At 42.6% G+C, this 17,408-nt stretch overlaps 1 protein-coding gene across 4 annotated transcripts in view; it reads right to left on the bottom strand.

Moving 5' to 3' along the window:
- Window positions 1-325: 325 nt before the first annotated feature.
- gen1 (GEN1 Holliday junction 5' flap endonuclease) overlaps window positions 326-17,408 on the bottom strand; it is an 85,181-nt gene continuing 68,098 nt past the window's right edge. For 3 of the 4 annotated variants that reach the window (XM_085996792.1, XM_085996793.1, XM_085996795.1), the window contains 6 exons: window positions 11,445-11,481; window positions 11,272-11,352; window positions 9,351-9,481; window positions 8,844-8,905; window positions 7,372-7,524; window positions 326-3,549 (listed from right to left, as the gene is read on the bottom strand). In XM_085996792.1, the coding sequence (XP_085852918.1) occupies window positions 1,979-3,549; window positions 7,372-7,524; window positions 8,844-8,905; window positions 9,351-9,481; window positions 11,272-11,352; window positions 11,445-11,481 (2,035 nt within the window). In that variant the 3' untranslated portion in view covers window positions 326-1,978. The remainder of the gene's footprint in view (window positions 3,550-7,371; window positions 7,525-8,843; window positions 8,906-9,350; window positions 9,482-11,271; window positions 11,353-11,444; window positions 11,482-17,408) is intronic. The other variant, XM_085996794.1, reaches the window with a different exon arrangement.

The following is a 17,408-nucleotide window of genomic DNA, read 5'->3' as shown; positions in this document are numbered from 1 at the left end:
TGACCACGCTCGATCAGCTCCGATGCCCGATACGAGACAACTAAAACAAGCGCTCTACTTGGAGCTCCGACACGGCAAGAGAGCCCCAGGTGGGCAGGGGAAACACTTCAAGGACACCCTCAAAGCCTCCTTGAAAAAGTGCAACATCCCCACTGACACCTGGAAATCCTTGGCCCAAGACCGTACAAAGTGGAGGAGAAGCATCCGGGAAGGTGCCGAATACCTCGGGTCTCTTCACCGGGAGCAAGCGGAAGCCAAGCACAAACAGCACGTCAACCCAAGCACCCCACCCACCCACCCCTTCAACCACCGTCTGCCCCACCTGCGACAGACAGTAGGTCCCGCATTGGACTCATCAGTCACCTGAGAACTCATTTTTAATGTGGAAGTAAGTCATCTTCGGTTCCGAGGGACTGCCTAAGAAGAGATGCTTCAGTCAAAATTGAAAATTTCATGTGAAATTTAATATTTAAAAAACTGCATATATGGGAGTATTTGGCCCTTCAAATGAATTTCTTTATTTATTTTTTTTGGAGTTGAACACTAGGAATTAAAGAACCATTACAATTTACATGTAAAAGAAAGTTAAAGGTATTTCTTTAGTTAACGTCCCAAGACTTTTGCTTTCATTTTCTGAGATTTTCCAGTTTAATTGTGCAATCAGATGAAGGCTTCCCCCTCAGTCTAACTGAAAGTGTCTGCTTTGATGGTTCACCAGGTAAGTGCATGGCTTCGTGCACTCTGGAGACATAAAGGCTACAAAGGTGCTAGGTTCAACCCCTCCTTATTTTCACTTATCCTTCTACAACACTTATACTGTGCTTGCTAAACATTTGTCGGCTGCTGGTGAAAGTGTGAAAAGAGTTCTTCACAAAACATAACTATGCTGGATTTCACATCGACACAGTAATCAGCTTGTAAAGACCTGTGATGTGCGGCTTAAAAGAAATGCTCAGGATTTATTTTGTCATGTTGAAGCACATAATTTTACACAGCCAAAAATCATGACAAGATCAGCTACCACTTCACAAAGAGGTGCCACCTACCCTTAGCAGGTCTGTTGATCTAAGCATTCAGTGGTGCAACCATACACTTACATAGTTTAACAGCTACAGTACATCTTCTAGTTGTGGGCTAGGAAAGAAAGGCAGGGCAAAAATCAAGTGAAACTGGTACAGCGAATTAAAAATAAAATTTAGAAGACAATGGTTCCTTGTACCTCCTCAAAGCTCAGTGTGCACTGCAACACGGTGTGAAGGGACTGTCAACAATAACTTGCATTTATAATGCACTTTTAACACTGAAAAAAGTCCCACGGTGCTTTAGAGAGGAAGAAAGATAATCCGATTTAGTTTGTGCCATCAGCGAGAATATGCAGATAAGAGGCCAGGCACTTCCAGAGTGAGATGTTGGGAGGGACAGAAAAAACACAATCAGCTGATAAGTCACCCCGAGCTGCTTTCCCCCACTTCCATGTAGCTGGATCAAGTGCAACATCAAGATCTCTTCTCTTTACTGGGGAAGGTGCACGGTTCCGAGTCATAAAAAGGGAGGTGGCTGGGGGGGAATAAAAATATTCTCTGAATGCATGCAATTTTCAAATATTTAATGGAAACCATTTCTAAAAAATATTTAAATTTAGATTCAGTTCCATAAATGAATGATTAATCAATCTATGGACTAGCAATGGCACATAGAGCATTTTACTGGGTCTTGTGGAACAGGACAAGGAGTACCATGAGTGATTATAACCTTGCAATCATTTTTTCAATATATGCCTGGGAACATTTTAAATGATTGGCAGTTTACAGCATTTAGTTATCCATTTTATTGGAAAATGTTGGGGAAAAAAATACATTTATAAGCAAGACATTCAAGATACCCAAACATGATGCATCTAATTTAAAAAAAATTACAAACGTCTAGAGAACCTGTTCTCAGGTTTCTGCTTTTGAGTAGCAATTCAAATACTTTGGAGTCAAAGCTTCAGCCGTTCTGACAGTGGAAGGGGGCTGTCACTTATTACTATAATGAAATCCTCATCATCACTGAGCGGTTTGTGATTCTGCACACTACTCAAATAAGGCCTTGGCAGAGTTTTACCTTCACAGGTATTTTTCTGGGATGTGACAGTTTTGCTGCAAGCTTTGCTGTGCTTATGCATTAATTGAGCTTGCTCATTTTTCCCTACACCAGTAACACTGACTACTTTGGATTGAATGTGTCCAGTATCCACGCTGGTGTGACCTGCTCTACCAATGGTAAGTTTGGATTTGGTCTGCTGAGCCCAGGCTTGGCTATGCTTTGCAATGCAGGATGGCATCACAGTGTTCTCCGTAGCTCTGAATTTGATGCCAAGCTTTTGCTTTCTATTTCTTGAATTCTCAGTATCACTGTCTTCGCTGGATGACGACACTTTGTGACAGACGCTTTTTGTCTGAATTGTTGAAACATTTCCATTCGCCAGTTTCATTCTGTGTGGTTTGGCTGCTTTGTTTTTCTCCAGTTGAAATGAGATGCTATCTGCCTTTGAAGCTTGGTATGAATACATAGCTGGATCACGAGTTCCAAGAACCTTCTCCATTGAGTGGGTTAAATTCTGTTTACCCAACGCAGTCAATGGCCTGGTATGTTGAGTTGTCGTTGTGTCAGAAGTATAAATTTCCCTTTGCCCTTGCTGACGACGTTGAGTTGCTGAGAAATAACTACCGATGAAAATCTCTTTATTACAAAGAGTTAAATTATTTGCGAGTTTGTCTTGAATAAGAGACTCAACATCCGCTTCAGGAGATGACGCATCACATTTATGACCAGTGGAACATGCCTGGAAGTTGGTTCCATTGGAATTATAATTTGATTGACGCAGAGATAAAACCTGACACGAGTTCTTTAATAGAATCCGGTCTTTTAAAGGTAGCTGATCGAGATCCTGCAGCATGGATGCATCCTCATGAAATAATTCCCTCATATTTTTTCGAACAGAATCTTGTTTAGGCGCTGCAGCACTTTCCTTCAAAGTTTCGTCCTCTGTCAGTTTACTGGTAGAGCCCACAGGAACACAGCAATTCTCATTCATGATCAGATGAGCTTGTTCAGAAGTTTCAGCTTGAGTTATCGGAGTGCGCTGCGATAGTGGTGTACTAAATGATTGACTCCAGTCAATGCCACTCAAATGCAACTCTGCAACTAACATAGACACTGAGGGGGACAGGGCACAGGCACTAAACCTATTTTCTGATGCTGTAAGAGATAAAGACTCACAGACAGACTTTTCTATTTCTGCACTGTGTTTAATTGCAGGTTGTGCAATTTCATTTGCAGATTTTCTCCAGAATTCTTTGGGCAACAGAGAGCATTTAGTAGAAAACCCAATAGAAGGATTCAAAGGAGGGGAGTTGGAGGGATTCACCTCTTGACCTGCACTTTTTTGAACAGGTTCGCTTTCTGTTGCAACCCAACCTTTATGGGAAGGTTGTAAATTCATCTCAGACAGTAGTTGCGTGATTTCATCAGGCAACGGTGCTGCCCTGCCTTTTCTCTTGCTTTTACCTGAAATAAAACACAAAACGTCATCCATCTTCAAAGTCAAAGGACTAAGTTGGTTTTCATTTCAAATAATATTTTGGTTGCCCTTCCATTTTCTTTTTACTTGATGCTACAGTGGATATTTAGCATTATAATTATATTGAGGGTAAGTCAAAAAGAGTGGTCCAATTGGTTGGAAAGCCATCTGGGAGAGGGGGAATGGTCTAAGTGTGGGGGCTGAAGGTATAACATACATTAAAGGATGGGGTGCCTTTCAATAACTATTACAAGGTGCCACCTTTGTAAATAAGCACACCTAGGACACCTGGTGGCAACACATCAGTACTACAAATCCTTTACTGTTTAAAATCAATGGGAACTATGAAGGCATTCCAGCTGGTCCTCACTAGCTATCAGCACACGTGTATTTTCAGGCAAGGATTTCCCTAATGAGACTAGAAGAGTAAGCCATGGTCAGTTGTTTCTTTCTGTAGCCCACGGACAGTGAAGTCGATGGTAATACTTCCACTGCCACCTTAGTCAATATCAGCTTACTCAGCACATGTTGGTGATTAAAGCTGGCTTGAGACTACAGTGCATTTACCGACTGAAGCCTTGGGCAAGCTCAGGGAACTGTTTGCAGGTAAAAAGATAGATTAGCTAAAAATACAAACATTTTTTGGGTTCCCTAGTTACCCATAGTAACTAGAAAGGCGAGTGGCTGTGGCGGTCTTCGCCCCTGATTCTGCCAATGCTATTTTGAAGCAGCTGCTCAGGGGTATGTTGCAACAGTATGGGCTCCCTCTCCCTTCTGCTTTCCTTCAATCAATAGTAACATTATACTAAACATAAAAATTAACAGTTGAAAATAAATTCTTTTTACAAATAAGTAGTTATTAATGCCCACCAGTTTCTGGAGCAGCTTGAGGCAAGGGAAAGTGGCATGGATCAGGGAGGGCACGCTCAACTGAGTCTCCCTTCACAACTCCAAACTCTTTCTGCCCCGGCTACATTATCAGTCATTTAACACACGGAGCCACAACAGTAAATAAACTTGCGCCCATTTTCACCATGTTTCTCCTGTGCGGGAGAGAGAGGGAGAGAAAGAGGGAAAGAGAGAAAGCCTTCCGCTGCCTGGGCCCTAAGCTCTGGAATTCCCTCCCTAAATCTCACTGCGCCTCTACATCTCTTTCCTCCTTTAGGATGCTCCTTAAAACCTACCACATCGACCAAGCTTTTGGTCACCTGCCCCAACATCTCCTCATATGGTGTCCAATTTTGATTTTTTTTGGTAACGCTCCTGTGAAGCGCCTTGGGTCGTTTTATTACGTTAAAAGGCGCTATATAAATGCAAGTTGTTGTACACAGAATAATAATTTTACAGCGCAGGAGGCCATTCAGCCCATTGTGTCTGTGCCGTCTCTTTGGTACAGCTATCCAATTAGTTCCAATCCTCTGCTCTTTCCCCACAGCGTTGCAATTTTCTCCCCTTCAAGAAGTTATGCAATTCTCTTTTGAAAGTTGCTACTGAATCTACTTCCACCACCCTTTCAGGCAGTGCAATCCAGAACATCATAACTCGCTGTGCAAAAAACATTCTAATTTAACCTCTGGCTCTTTTGCCAATTACCTTAAATCTGTGTCCTCTAGTTACCAACACTGCTACTAGTGGAAACAATTTCTCCTTATTTACTCTATTAAAACCGCTCATGATTTTGAACACCTATTAAATGCTCGAAGGAGAATAATCCCAGCTTTTCCACGTAATCTTTTATTTCTGTGCTGGCTTTTGTTTCGGCACACCCAGTCTGATTTATAAATCTGTCTAACATAAATTAGCCACAAACTAAGCCAAAACCTTGGGTCTGGAGCTAGATCCGAGATCAAAACTGCTTTTCAAAACCAAGCAGGTGACACTGCATCTGAATTTACTCACCTTCAGATGTGCTTCAAGAGAATGCAGAAAATACGATCAAGTTCAGAAAGGAAAGTCCTAAATCATTTAATCTGAACTGTTTGAGCCATGATCAATTGTATACAGGGCTAAACAGATCTATTATCGGAAGTAAACATTTAAATAGTTTTCCAGGGCTTCAACACTGGCTTCATCTAACTGACTAATCAGATTACAGAAGAGCGACAACAAATGGAGTTACTCAATATTTAACAAAAATACATAAATAGGCTTACTACAAACAAACATCTTTAATATAGTAACATTTCAGGCATTCTTGAAAATGGGTTATTTCTTCCTAAAGCTCAATAAACCTGTTTATGTGCAATCTGGGAAAACATCATGGGGGGAATTTTAACTCCAAACAACGGGTGGGTTGGGTTCAGGTGGGAGGTTAACGAGTTAGAAAACTGAATCCCGACCCCAACACACCCACATCCAGTTTTAATGGAGGCGGGACGGGGGGCAGCCAACCCGCTCACAGGAGGCGGGTCGTCCATTTAAATATTATAATGAAGCTGGCGTGTCTTATGGTGATCCACCATTACAAATTTAACTCTGGCTGGTCGAGCTTCGCAGGCCTCGGTGAACCCGGCAGCTAAAGGAAGGTGAGGACTGCTGCATCCAGGAGGCAAGTGCCTTTCCACTGACCTGCTGGATCCAGAGTCGTGGCATCACCCATCCCCTGCGATCGGACATCCCCGAGGCCTCCGATCTCCCCCCACGAGGCCTCCGATCTTCCCCCTGACCTCCTCTCCCAACGAGGTCTCCAATCCCCCTCCCAATGAGGCGTCCAATCTTCACCCCGATCTCTCCTCCAGAGGCCTCCGATCACCTTCCCGACCTCCCCACTCCGGCCCCCGATTGAGTTTCCGGCCTCCCCACCCTGCCTTCCCAGCTGCGATGCACCTCCGGCCTCCCCACTCAACCCTGATGCTCCTCCAGCCCCCAACCACCCTCGATGCTCCTCCAGCCTCCTCACCCCCCCCCCCGGCCCCCAACCACCCCTCGATGCTCCTCCAGCCTCCCCCCCTCCACAACCACCCCTCGATGCTCCTCCAGCCTCCCCCCCACCCCGGTCCACAACCACCCCTCGATGCTCCTCCAGCCTCCCCCCCTCCCCAACCACCCCTCGATGCTCCTCCAGCCTCCCCCCCCCCGTCCACAACCACCCCTCGATGCTCCTCCAGCCTCCCCCCCCCCCCCGATCCACAACCACCTCTCGATGCTCCTCCAGCCTCCCCCCGCCCCACTCACCCCTCGATGCTCCTCCAGCCTCCCCCCCCCCCCCCCCCACAACCACCCCCCGATGCACCTCCAGCCTCCCGCCCCCACTCCGGCCCCCAACCACCCCCCAATGCTCCTCCAGCCTCCCCCCCCGCCACCAGCTCACAACAACCCCCACGAAGCTCCTCCAACCCTCCACCGATGCCCTTCCGGTCCCAATTCACCCCACCCTCCAATCATCCTCCAGTCCTGACCACCTCCCCCCGATCATCCTCAGACTCCAATTCACCCCTCCGATCCCTCCCTCCTTCCTCTCTGCGGCCTAGTGCCGCAGGCCTACCCGCCTGCAGCCAGCCAGCCTCTCCATCGAGCTGGCTGCGGGTGGGAAACAGAGCTTTGAAATGTTAATCAGGCCCTGCCATTAAATTCGGCAGAGCCTACGGGAAACCCGTTCTCCCAGGTTTCCCAACCGCTTTCCAGCATCTGCCGCCCCCCCCCGCTGCTCCCGACTTGCCTCCAGATTAAAATTCCAGCATGGGCTCGACGGGCCAAATGGCCTCCTTCTGTGCTGTAACCATTCTATGAATTGATTGGAATGCAAAACTTTAATTAAAAACACAACCATTCCTGGCTGGATGATGCCTCCTTTTAATATTGAAACTTACTTTTTTGCTGCTTCTTCTCCTCCTCTTCAGCTTTCTGCCTGTGAAATAGAGCAGCCATATCTGGGTATGCTGTTTGAAAGGAAAGTTGCTCCTCTATTGTCGTCACGGCATTCTGAGAATCTTCAGATTGATCTTTTGAGTAAACGTAATGCTCTAGGAAATGAAGAAAATCATTCATACAACCTCCAATACTAGGCTATTGCTGGTTGCTCAGCTCATACTGTCTTTTATAAATACAAACCAACCACAAAGCAATTGCTCCGATACAACAATTCACTACAAGAGAAATAATTTGATTGTTTATTATGGGCAGATTTTCACCTTAATCGCCTGCACGGTAATCTGGCTGAGCATTCAGATCGCCCGTCCTTTATAAAACCTACCTGATTTTTATTCCACTGATTTCAGGAAAATCAGGTGGGTTCTATGATGGGCAGCTGATTCGCTCTGCCAGATTGCTGCCCAGGCAGTGAAGGCGAATCCATTTATTGAATTTAAAATTTGTGAAAGTTTATGGAAAAAATCTATGTATGTGATGCAAAATTACTTCTGGAATGAGATGCAAACTGCTAAATGAATTAAGCAGAACTGGCGAGAAGTATTCCATGTGCTAAACTGTAATTTACAGAAGGTCGACATTTATAAAACATGTCCAGCAGTTAAGTTTTCCAGCCCAAGGGAAGTGTTTAGCGTTGGTGATGGTGACTATAGGAAAAATCTCATTACTAGATCTTGAATTATTCTCCATAGCCTGGCCTTTGTGATAAAAGTCTCACCATCTGATGCATGGAGAACTATTTAGGGACTATATGTGCCAGTAGATGGAACTGCGAAGGTATCACGAGGAAATCTGGCATCACAAAGACAGTTGCTGCCAATGGATTTCCTGAGACTACCCACCAGATGTAAATTTTAGCTGGTGAGGTTTGGACATCTCTAAAGTGCTCCCTTGGCAGAATTACTACAAAAAAACCTCCAAGTTGAAACAGATATGCCAAATATTCAGATACATCGTATATGAATGGATCAAAGAGTAGAACATTTCAGTGAAGTTCATATGAGCCTTAACCTGCTGAAACCTTCTGAATATAACTCTATCAACTTTGAAGGAAATGCATCTGACATTTCTTCACTTTTAGGAGGGAAATCTCATTTTGGAAAGGTATGGAAATTCTCAGAAACTGCTTTCTGGATCTATCTGAAAGGGAGGACCTGAATTGGCTGGTCCTCCAGATAGGAGCACACAACAAGCTTGCGACAAAGGATTTCACCAAAAAGACATACACGTAAGCTGGGCCCATGGGTAATATCCTGTATTAGTAATGTTTCTAGCCATCATGGGATCTTTTGTGATTCTCTTACATGGCATATGGTCTTCGCTGACCCAAGTTGAAATTATGATCACAAAGCCAGGTCTTAGTATTCCACGCATCATCTCTTTCAGAACTTAAAAAGTAAAAAAAATTATATACCTGGTTTTTCCCATAGAATTTCAAAACATGGAACCCCATTCCGAATTCTTGTTTTGACAATGCTTAAAAAGAAAAAGAAAAAATGTCTGAAATCCCACAGAATATCTCTTACAGACTGCAGTGCAGCAAAACCATATCTACAACATCTCCATATGTAAAGCATAATAATGAGAAGCACGTTAACAGGCAGGCCATTTTAGATATTCTGTGCACTCCATTCTCCCCTATTTACCTGGGTTTTGTACAGGATGCAGTGAAGACATCTGTAGTGGAACCCTCCCCCACCACCAACAAAACAAACTATACAAGCGCATGTTTGCCCAACCACTTCTCGCAATCAAATGTTAACATACTCCACCAGTACACTGTGTAAAGGGCAAAGTAGGTAATCTGCCTTCAGTTATGTCTAAAACTTTAAACAAAATATCAACAGCAGATTGTTCAAAATTATTAAACCAATGAAAGAAGTACAAGTAACAGTTAATTAAGTATTTTGGCAATTAGTACCTTATTGGTTGCAGGTGACACGGGTCCCTTTTTCCCAATTTTCTCTCTGTCATATCGTGGTGAGAGAGTAACATCAGCACTTTCTCACACGTGTAGTGTCTAGGCCACTCCATTTTATCCAGGGCAAAATTCTAGACATATGAAGAAAAAGCTTATGTTAATGTGGCATGACTAAGTGGTTTTAATTTTTTGAAAATAATTTTCCCAATTCGAAAAACACTTTCTTTTAATTCCCAATATTGTCCCATGTCACATTCCTATCCTAGCCTTGAAACTTTAACCTTCAATTTTTTCCTGCAAATTAACCTCAATAGGTTTGTAGAACGGAAAACCTTACCTCAACTGGAAGGGGAAATTTTCCCTTATCCTGGACTCTTTATAAACGGACTTCATTGGAATTAATCACTTCCAGGTTTATCTATTTATGAACCCGCATGTGAAGCATTCCTTAGAAAATGCTAAATTATTAAGTATTTCAACATCATGATGCAGCAGATTTAAAAACATGCCATTATCACCACCCCTCCCCAATTTCTCATCTCCTCTCAAAGTCAGCAACTCTTGCACAGTACAGTTCCATGAGTGATGCAGTCCTCCAACCCCTTGCCAGTGACTATTCTTCATGTATAAACAGTATCTAGAAGTGGCATAGCCCATCTGGATCCTGTCTTCACCCAACATCTACATACGCATGGAGAGATTGGAGATCTGTCTCAGTTTTAATATTTCTTTATTGAATTTTCAGTAATTTGTTTACAGCTGTTGTAAATCGGGAGATGTATAATGGGTGGCTGAATTGATATTGTCCATTTTACACCATCAGTCAAAATACCCCCACTGCATGGATACCTGAAATATAATTTTTTTTAACTGTCCCACGTTAATTAATGTCACTTCAAAAGGGGAGATAAGATACCTGTCTTGGGATTGCCAGGCCACCCGGGAAGAAAATTCAAACTTTTCCTGCATGAAAGTTGCTCTGTTCCACAAGTGTACACATTATACCAGGAAATTCCATCAGCTAAGCTGATGCCTATGCATCTTATTTTGCTTACTGCGCTGACATATCTTCTGATTTTCTTTGTCACAGTTTCGGTTTCTAAGCAGATAGTAGGTAACTCTTTGGTGCTTTGCCAGGCAGTTGATGAGCTGGGTCAGGGCAGCACACAAGTTCATTTATAAGCTTTTTCTCAGACAGATGTTCCAAGTTATGAGAATTGTCAAAGTTTCAAAGCAATTATTTTTGAAATTGGTTTAAAAAGTACAGGTGAGAAATGAAGTGTTCTTTCACTATAATCTAGTGACATCTGCTGTGTTTCCTCTTGCTTGGCTTTAATTTTACTTCTGGATAAATCCGATTTGTGGTTTATAGCCTGAGTTACACGGTCTCAGAATGTTATTTGCCTGTGAGTCAGAGAACACGAGATGTCTTGCACTATTTTCAGCGAGCTGATCAGTGGCATAAAAGGCTTGTCTACCCAGGCATACTTCAATATATGATACTTGGCACATAAAGTCATGTTTCAGTTCATGAGAAACAAGGGCTTGCTTGTGGAAGTGGTCCTTTGTGCTAGACACAAGAAAATGTATCTGACGGATGCCCTTATCAGAACAGCAAACATTCCATCAATGACTGCTGGATACTGATCAGGAGAGGGAAGCCTGGTTGATTTTTTCCTTACTAGTCTGAGAAGGCAGTGCTCAACTGCAGTGCAGTACCAATCACCAGCTTAATAAAAAAAACTAGGGATCAAATAAAAAAAACTAGGGATCAAACTTGAGACCCACCTGGTCTGTATAGCTCAGTAATACACTGCTTGGTTCACATACCATCTGATCCTGAAGGTTTTTGATCAGATTTTCTAATTAGATGTATTAGTGAAATTTTGGGTAAACTTCTTTGCAAAATGTCACTCCGTACCTGAAGGAAAAGTAGTTTTGGTCGTCTCCACTGAGCAGTTTGAATTGGCTGGTCTTTACTGATAAGAAATTCGCTGATCACCTGAAGCACAGAAAATAATATTTGTAAGCTAATGTTTGTTATAGGTCTGTCTCATAAGGAGTTAACATTTTCCAAAATATTTCCGCTTTTACCTCTTTGAATGGGAAATGCTCACATGCTCTTGCTTTTCTGAAAGAAACAGGGAAATTCAGAATTATACAAGAAAAGAACCAACTCACATAAAACAGTTTTCACATCCTCAGGAAGCACTTTAGAATCAATGAACTCTGTTATGTAAACAAACGTGGCAGCCAATTTATGAACAGCAAGGTCCCACAAACAGCAAATGAATGACCAGGTAATCTGTTTTCAACGATATTGGTTAAGGGCGGATTTTTGGACAGGGCAACCAGAAGAACTACCACCTACTTCTTCAATTGTGCCATGGGCAGGCTTAAACACTCATCTAAAAGATGGCAACCCTGTCAATACAGCACTCCCTCAGTACTGTACTTAAATATCAACCTAGATTGTGTGCTCAAGTAGGTATTGTGGCTTGAAACCGGGCTGAGATCGCTTCCAATTGAGGCAAGCTGACACAAAGAAAAAAAATATCAGCCGTATGCTCTCATGAATACCTTGATTTAAGGGGGAGACTTTAGAAATGGCAAATACTTACTCCTTGATGATTGTTTGCTCAGTTTTGTTCCTTGCCCCTCCCTCCCTCCTGTTAGAAAAGATGTGGCAATTAAAAAAAAAAGTCCTAGCTACACAGCATTTTATGCACCCCTCCATTAAAATCCATTTTAATTAAAGATTGGAGTGGAAACACTGTAAAGGATTAGGCTGAGGAAATACCCGCTTCTTTACATCATTACTATCTATTTACAGATGGTATTTTATTGTTTCCATTGCCAATGAACATTTGCCAAGTTTCAGTAAATACTTGCTGGAAGTTTAGAAATGAAAGAACAGCCTGAAATCTGTAACTAGCTTGATCACACTAACATCAATGTGAAACAGTAGCCATTCAGCCCCAGGATTATTTTGCCTTGCATGAAGGCAAATTCATTAAATTGAGGCCAATTCATTAAATATATTCAAGAAGGAGTTAGATATATTTCTTACGGCTAAAGGGATCAAGGGGTATGGGGAGAAAGCAGGAACAGGGTACTGAATTTGGATGATCAGCCATGATCTCGTTGAATGGCGGAGCAGACTCGAGGGGCCGAATGGCCTACTCCTGCTCCTATCTTCTAATCACCATATTTCATAGTATAACAATTAAAATGAATGTTATGTAGACCTCCATGGAAGACCCCCGTGAACTGGGTAATTGTAAAAAGAAAGCAACACCCAGTTCCTCAAAAATAAAATTTGCGAAGAATATTCTGGAGTAAATATTTGCCAGTCCTTGTACTAACTCTCACTAAACCTCTTTCATTACAGATGGTTTGAATCAAGCGATGCCTGTAACGCTGGCCTGGATTTGCCGATCAGAGGCTTCCTACGTGCGGGTGCTTCCGATCTGGAAAAAATCTACGAATTTACCTGCTGGCTCTGTAGGTCCCGACACTTCTGCTCCTGGGCCTCTCCTGGTGCACGCGCGCAGAGGCCCAGGTATCCCAGGGGCGCAGGCGGTTCGCAAGCGTCCCTGGGATCACGTGGGCCATGGTGAACCAATCAAAGAAGGGAATCCCCCTTCGCACTTTTGACAGGTCTCTCAGCTTAGACCCGTCAAAAGTATGAATGGAGATCACTCAAAAAACACACTAAAATATTAAATACATTTTTTTTAAATCACGTATTTAAAATTTGTTACAATTACATTAAATTAAATATTTTAAACAACCATTTAACTTTTTGAAAAAAATAAGTTTTTTACGGGGTTAAAAATAAACTTACCATTTTTAAAAGTCTTTTTAAATTATGCTGGTAAAAGCAGGCCTTACGCTTTTACCAGGCGTAAGATTTTTAAAAGGTTTTCAGTGGGCGGAGGTGCTGCAGAAAGCGGAACTCTCCACCCACAGAGGCCCTTCTCCAAGGCAGGCGGAGGATTTGTCGAGAGAATTCTTGACAGATCGGAAGTGCCGGTTTTCAGTTTGAGCAGCTAGGGACCAAATTAAAAAGCAGAACCACAAGGGTAATAATCTCTGGATTATTACCTGAGCCACGAGCGAATTTGGCTAGGACAAATAAAATTAGAGAGTTAAATGCGTGGCTCAAAGACTGGTGTGGGAGAAATGGGTTTTGCTTCCTGGGACACTGGCACCAGTACTGGGGCAGGAGGGAGCTGTTCCGTTGGGACGGGCTTCACTTGGCCAGTGCTGGGACTAGAGTCCTGGCGGATCATATAACTAGGGCTGTAGAGAGGGCTTTAAACTAACGAGTGGGGGGGGAGGTTCCTAGAGAGCAAATAATAAAAATGACAACAGAGAAGGTCAAAGACTTAGGTAGCAGTGGGGAAATTAAAAACCAGAGCGTGTCAGGAAGGGGTAGAAGGTGTGGAGTAAAAGGTAAAGTAATAAAAAGGGCAATAGCAGGAACTAAGTGTCACAAAACATATTTGAAAGTTCTCTATCTGAATGCACGTAGCATTCGTAACAAAATAGACGAGTTAAAGGCACAAATAGCTACATATGGGTATGATCTTGTGGCCATTACAGAAACATGGCTGCAGGGTGACAATGCCTGGGAATTAAACATACCAGGTTATTTAACAATCAGGAAGGACAGGCAGGAAGGAAGGGGAGGTGGGGTGGCTATGTTAATAAAGGAAGGAATCACTGTAATACAGAGAAATGATATTGGGTCAAAGGATCAGGATAATGAAACAGTTTGGGTGGAGATAAGGAATAATAAGGGGAAAAAAACACGAGTGGGTGTAGTATATAGGCCTCCGAACAGTCGCAACTCGGTTGGACGGAGTATCAATCAGGAAATAGTTGAGGCTTGTAATAAGGGAACATCTATAATTATGGGGGATTTTAACTATCATATAAATTGGACGAATCAAATTGGGCAGGGCTGCCTTGAGGATGAGTTCATTGAGTGTATTAGGGATGGGTTTCTTGAGCAGTATGTAACTGAACCAACCAGGGGGCAAGCAACCTTAGATCTGGTCCTGTGTAACGAGACAGGATTAATTAAAAATGTCCTAGTAAAGGATCCCCTTGGAATGAGTGACCATAACATGGTTGAATTCCATATTCAGTTAGAGGGTGAGGAGGCTGTATCTCAAACAAGCGTGCTAAGCTTGAATAAAGGAGACTATGAAGGTATGAGAGCGGAATTGAGTAAAGTGGATTGGGAAAATAGGTTAAAGGATAAGACGATACATGATCAGTGGTATACATTTAAGGAGTTATTTTACAAATTCCAAAAAAAGTATATTCCACTGAGAAAAAAAGGGTGTAAAAGAAAAGACAGCCATCCGTGGCTAAGTAAAGAAATTAAGGATAGTATTCGACTAAAAACAAGGGCATATAAGGTAGCCAAATCTAGTGGGAGGATAGAGGATTGGGAAAACTTTAAAAGACAGCAAAAAATAACAAAAAGATTGATTAAGAAAGGGAAGATAGATTATGAAAGTAAATTAGCAAAAAATATAAAGACAGATAGTAAGAGTTTTTATAGTTATATAAAAAGAAAAAGGGTGGCTAAAGTAAATGTTGGTCCCTTAGAGGATGAGACCGGGAAATTAATGGTGGGAAATATGGAGATGGCAAAAACACTGAATGAATATTTTGTATCAGTCTTTACAGTAGAGGACACCAAGAATATCCCAACACTTGACAAGCAGGGGGCTATGGGGGGGGGAGGAGCTAAATACGATTAAAATCACTAAGGAAGTAGTACTTGGTAAAATAATGGGACTCAAGGCGGATAAATCACCTGGACCTGATGGCTTACATCCCAGGGTTTTGAGGGAAGTGGCGGTAGGGATTGTGGATGCATTGGTAATAATCTTCCAAAACTCCCTGGACTCAGCAAAGGTCCCGGCAGACTGGAAAACTGCTAATGTAACACCCTTATTTAAAAAGGGCAGTAGACAGAAGGCTGGAAACTATAGACCGGTTAGCCTAACATCTGTGGTAGGTAAAATTTTGGAGTCCATTATTAAGGAGACAGTAACAGGACATTTGGATAATCATAATTTAATAAGACAAAGTCAGCATGGTTTTATGAAGGGGAAGTCATGCTTGACAAATTTGCTGGAGTTCTTTGAGGAAGTAACATATAGGGTGGATAAAGGTGAACCAGTGGACGTAGTGTATTTAGACTTCCAAAAGGCATTTGACAAGGTGCCACACAAAAGATTATTGCTTAAGATAAAAAATCACGGGATTGGGGGTAATATTCTGGCATGGATAGAGGATTGGCTATCTAACAGAAGGCAGAGAGTTGGGATAAATGGTTCATATTCAGACTGGCAATCAGTAACCAGTGGTGTTCCGCAGGGGTCAGTGCTGGGTCCCCAACTCTTTACAATCTATATTAACGATTTGGAGGAGGGGACCGAGTGTAACACATCAAAGTTTGCAGATGATACTAAGATGGGAGGGAAAGTAGTGAGTGAGGAGGACATAAAAAACCTGCAAGGGGACATAGACAGGCTAAGTAAGTGGGCAGAGATTTGGCAGATGGAATACAATACTGGAAAGTGTGAGGTTATGCACTTTGGCAGGAAAAATCGTAGAGCAAGTTATTATCTTAATGCCAAGAAACTTGAAAGTACTGAAGTACAAAGGGATCTGGGGGTCCTGGTGCACGAAACTCAAAAGGTTAGTATGCAGGTGCAGCAAGTGATTAAGAAGGCCAATGGAATGTTGGCTTTCATTGCTAGGGGGATAGAATATAAAAATAGGGAGGTATTGCTTCAGTTGTACAAGGTATTGGTGAGACCGCACCTGGAATACTGCATACAGTTTTGGTGTCCATACTTAAGAAAGGACATACTTGCTCTCGAGTCAGTACAAAGAAGGTTCACTCGATTAATCCCGGGGATGAGGGGATGGACATATGAGGAGAGGTTGAGTAGATTGGGACTCTACTCATTGGAGTTCAGAAGAATGAGAGGCGATCTTATTGAAACATATAAGATTATGAAGGGGTTGGATCGGGTGGATGCAGGGAGGATGTTCCAGATGATGGGTGAAACTAGAACTAGGGGGCATAGTCTTAGAATAAGGGGCTGCTCTTTCAAAACTGAGATGAGGAGGAACTACTTCACTCAGAGGGTGGTAGGTCCATGGAATATGCTGCCCCAAAAAGCTGTCGAAGCTACATCATTACATAAATTTAAAACAGAAATAGACAGTTTCCTAGTAGAAAAGGGAATTAAGGGTTACGGGGAGCGGGCAGGAATTTGGACATGAGTCTAGGTTCGGATAGGTCATGGCCCTGTGGGTAGCGGAGCGGGCCCAGGGGCCGTGTAGCCTGATCCTGCTCCTGTTTTCGTGTGTCTAATGCTGTTAGATTCAGGAGATAGTCCTGTCATAGTGGATTGGCGGTTAGGATCAGATCAGCCATGATCTTATTGAATGGCGGAGCAGGCTCGAGGGGCCAATTGGCCTACTCCTGCTCCTATTTCTTATGTTCTTATGTTCTTACAGATGATAACTCGCAAAGAAACCTTTATTAGAAGTAGTTAAAGTCATATGATTTTTTTTGCACAAGGCATCAAAAACAATTCCAACATTTTCTGAGGTAACTTTAAAGCAAATCAGTCAGTCACCAAGTCCAGCAAGAGGAGAAAAGTGACAGGTGGGAAAAGAACAGGTCTTTATTTTGTAATGTAGTCTGAATGGTTACAGCAGCTGCATTTTATTTATGCTTCTACTGAAAATTCAAAAACAATCATTGTTCATTTACACATGGCAGATTCTGGAAGGACAGTGCTGTTAATTCAAGTTTTGAGGTAATAATTGAATTTGTATATTTAAGCAGAACATTTTAGCATCAACAACTTGTATTTATATAGCGCCTTTAACGTAGTAAAACGTCCCAAGACGCTGCACAAGAGCGTTATCAAACAAAATTTGACACCGAGCCACATAAGGAGATATTAGGGCAGATGACTGAAAGCTTGGTCAAAGAGGTAGGTTTTAAGGAGC

Source organism: Somniosus microcephalus, chromosome 9, assembly GCF_052327205.1.
Source record: "Somniosus microcephalus isolate GS21.2 chromosome 9, FLI_Smic_1.0, whole genome shotgun sequence".
Lineage (NCBI taxonomy): Eukaryota > Metazoa > Chordata > Chondrichthyes > Squaliformes > Somniosidae > Somniosus > Somniosus microcephalus.
The sequence above is the reverse complement of the archived record's forward strand: the minus strand, read 5'-3'. Positions and strand labels throughout refer to the sequence as shown.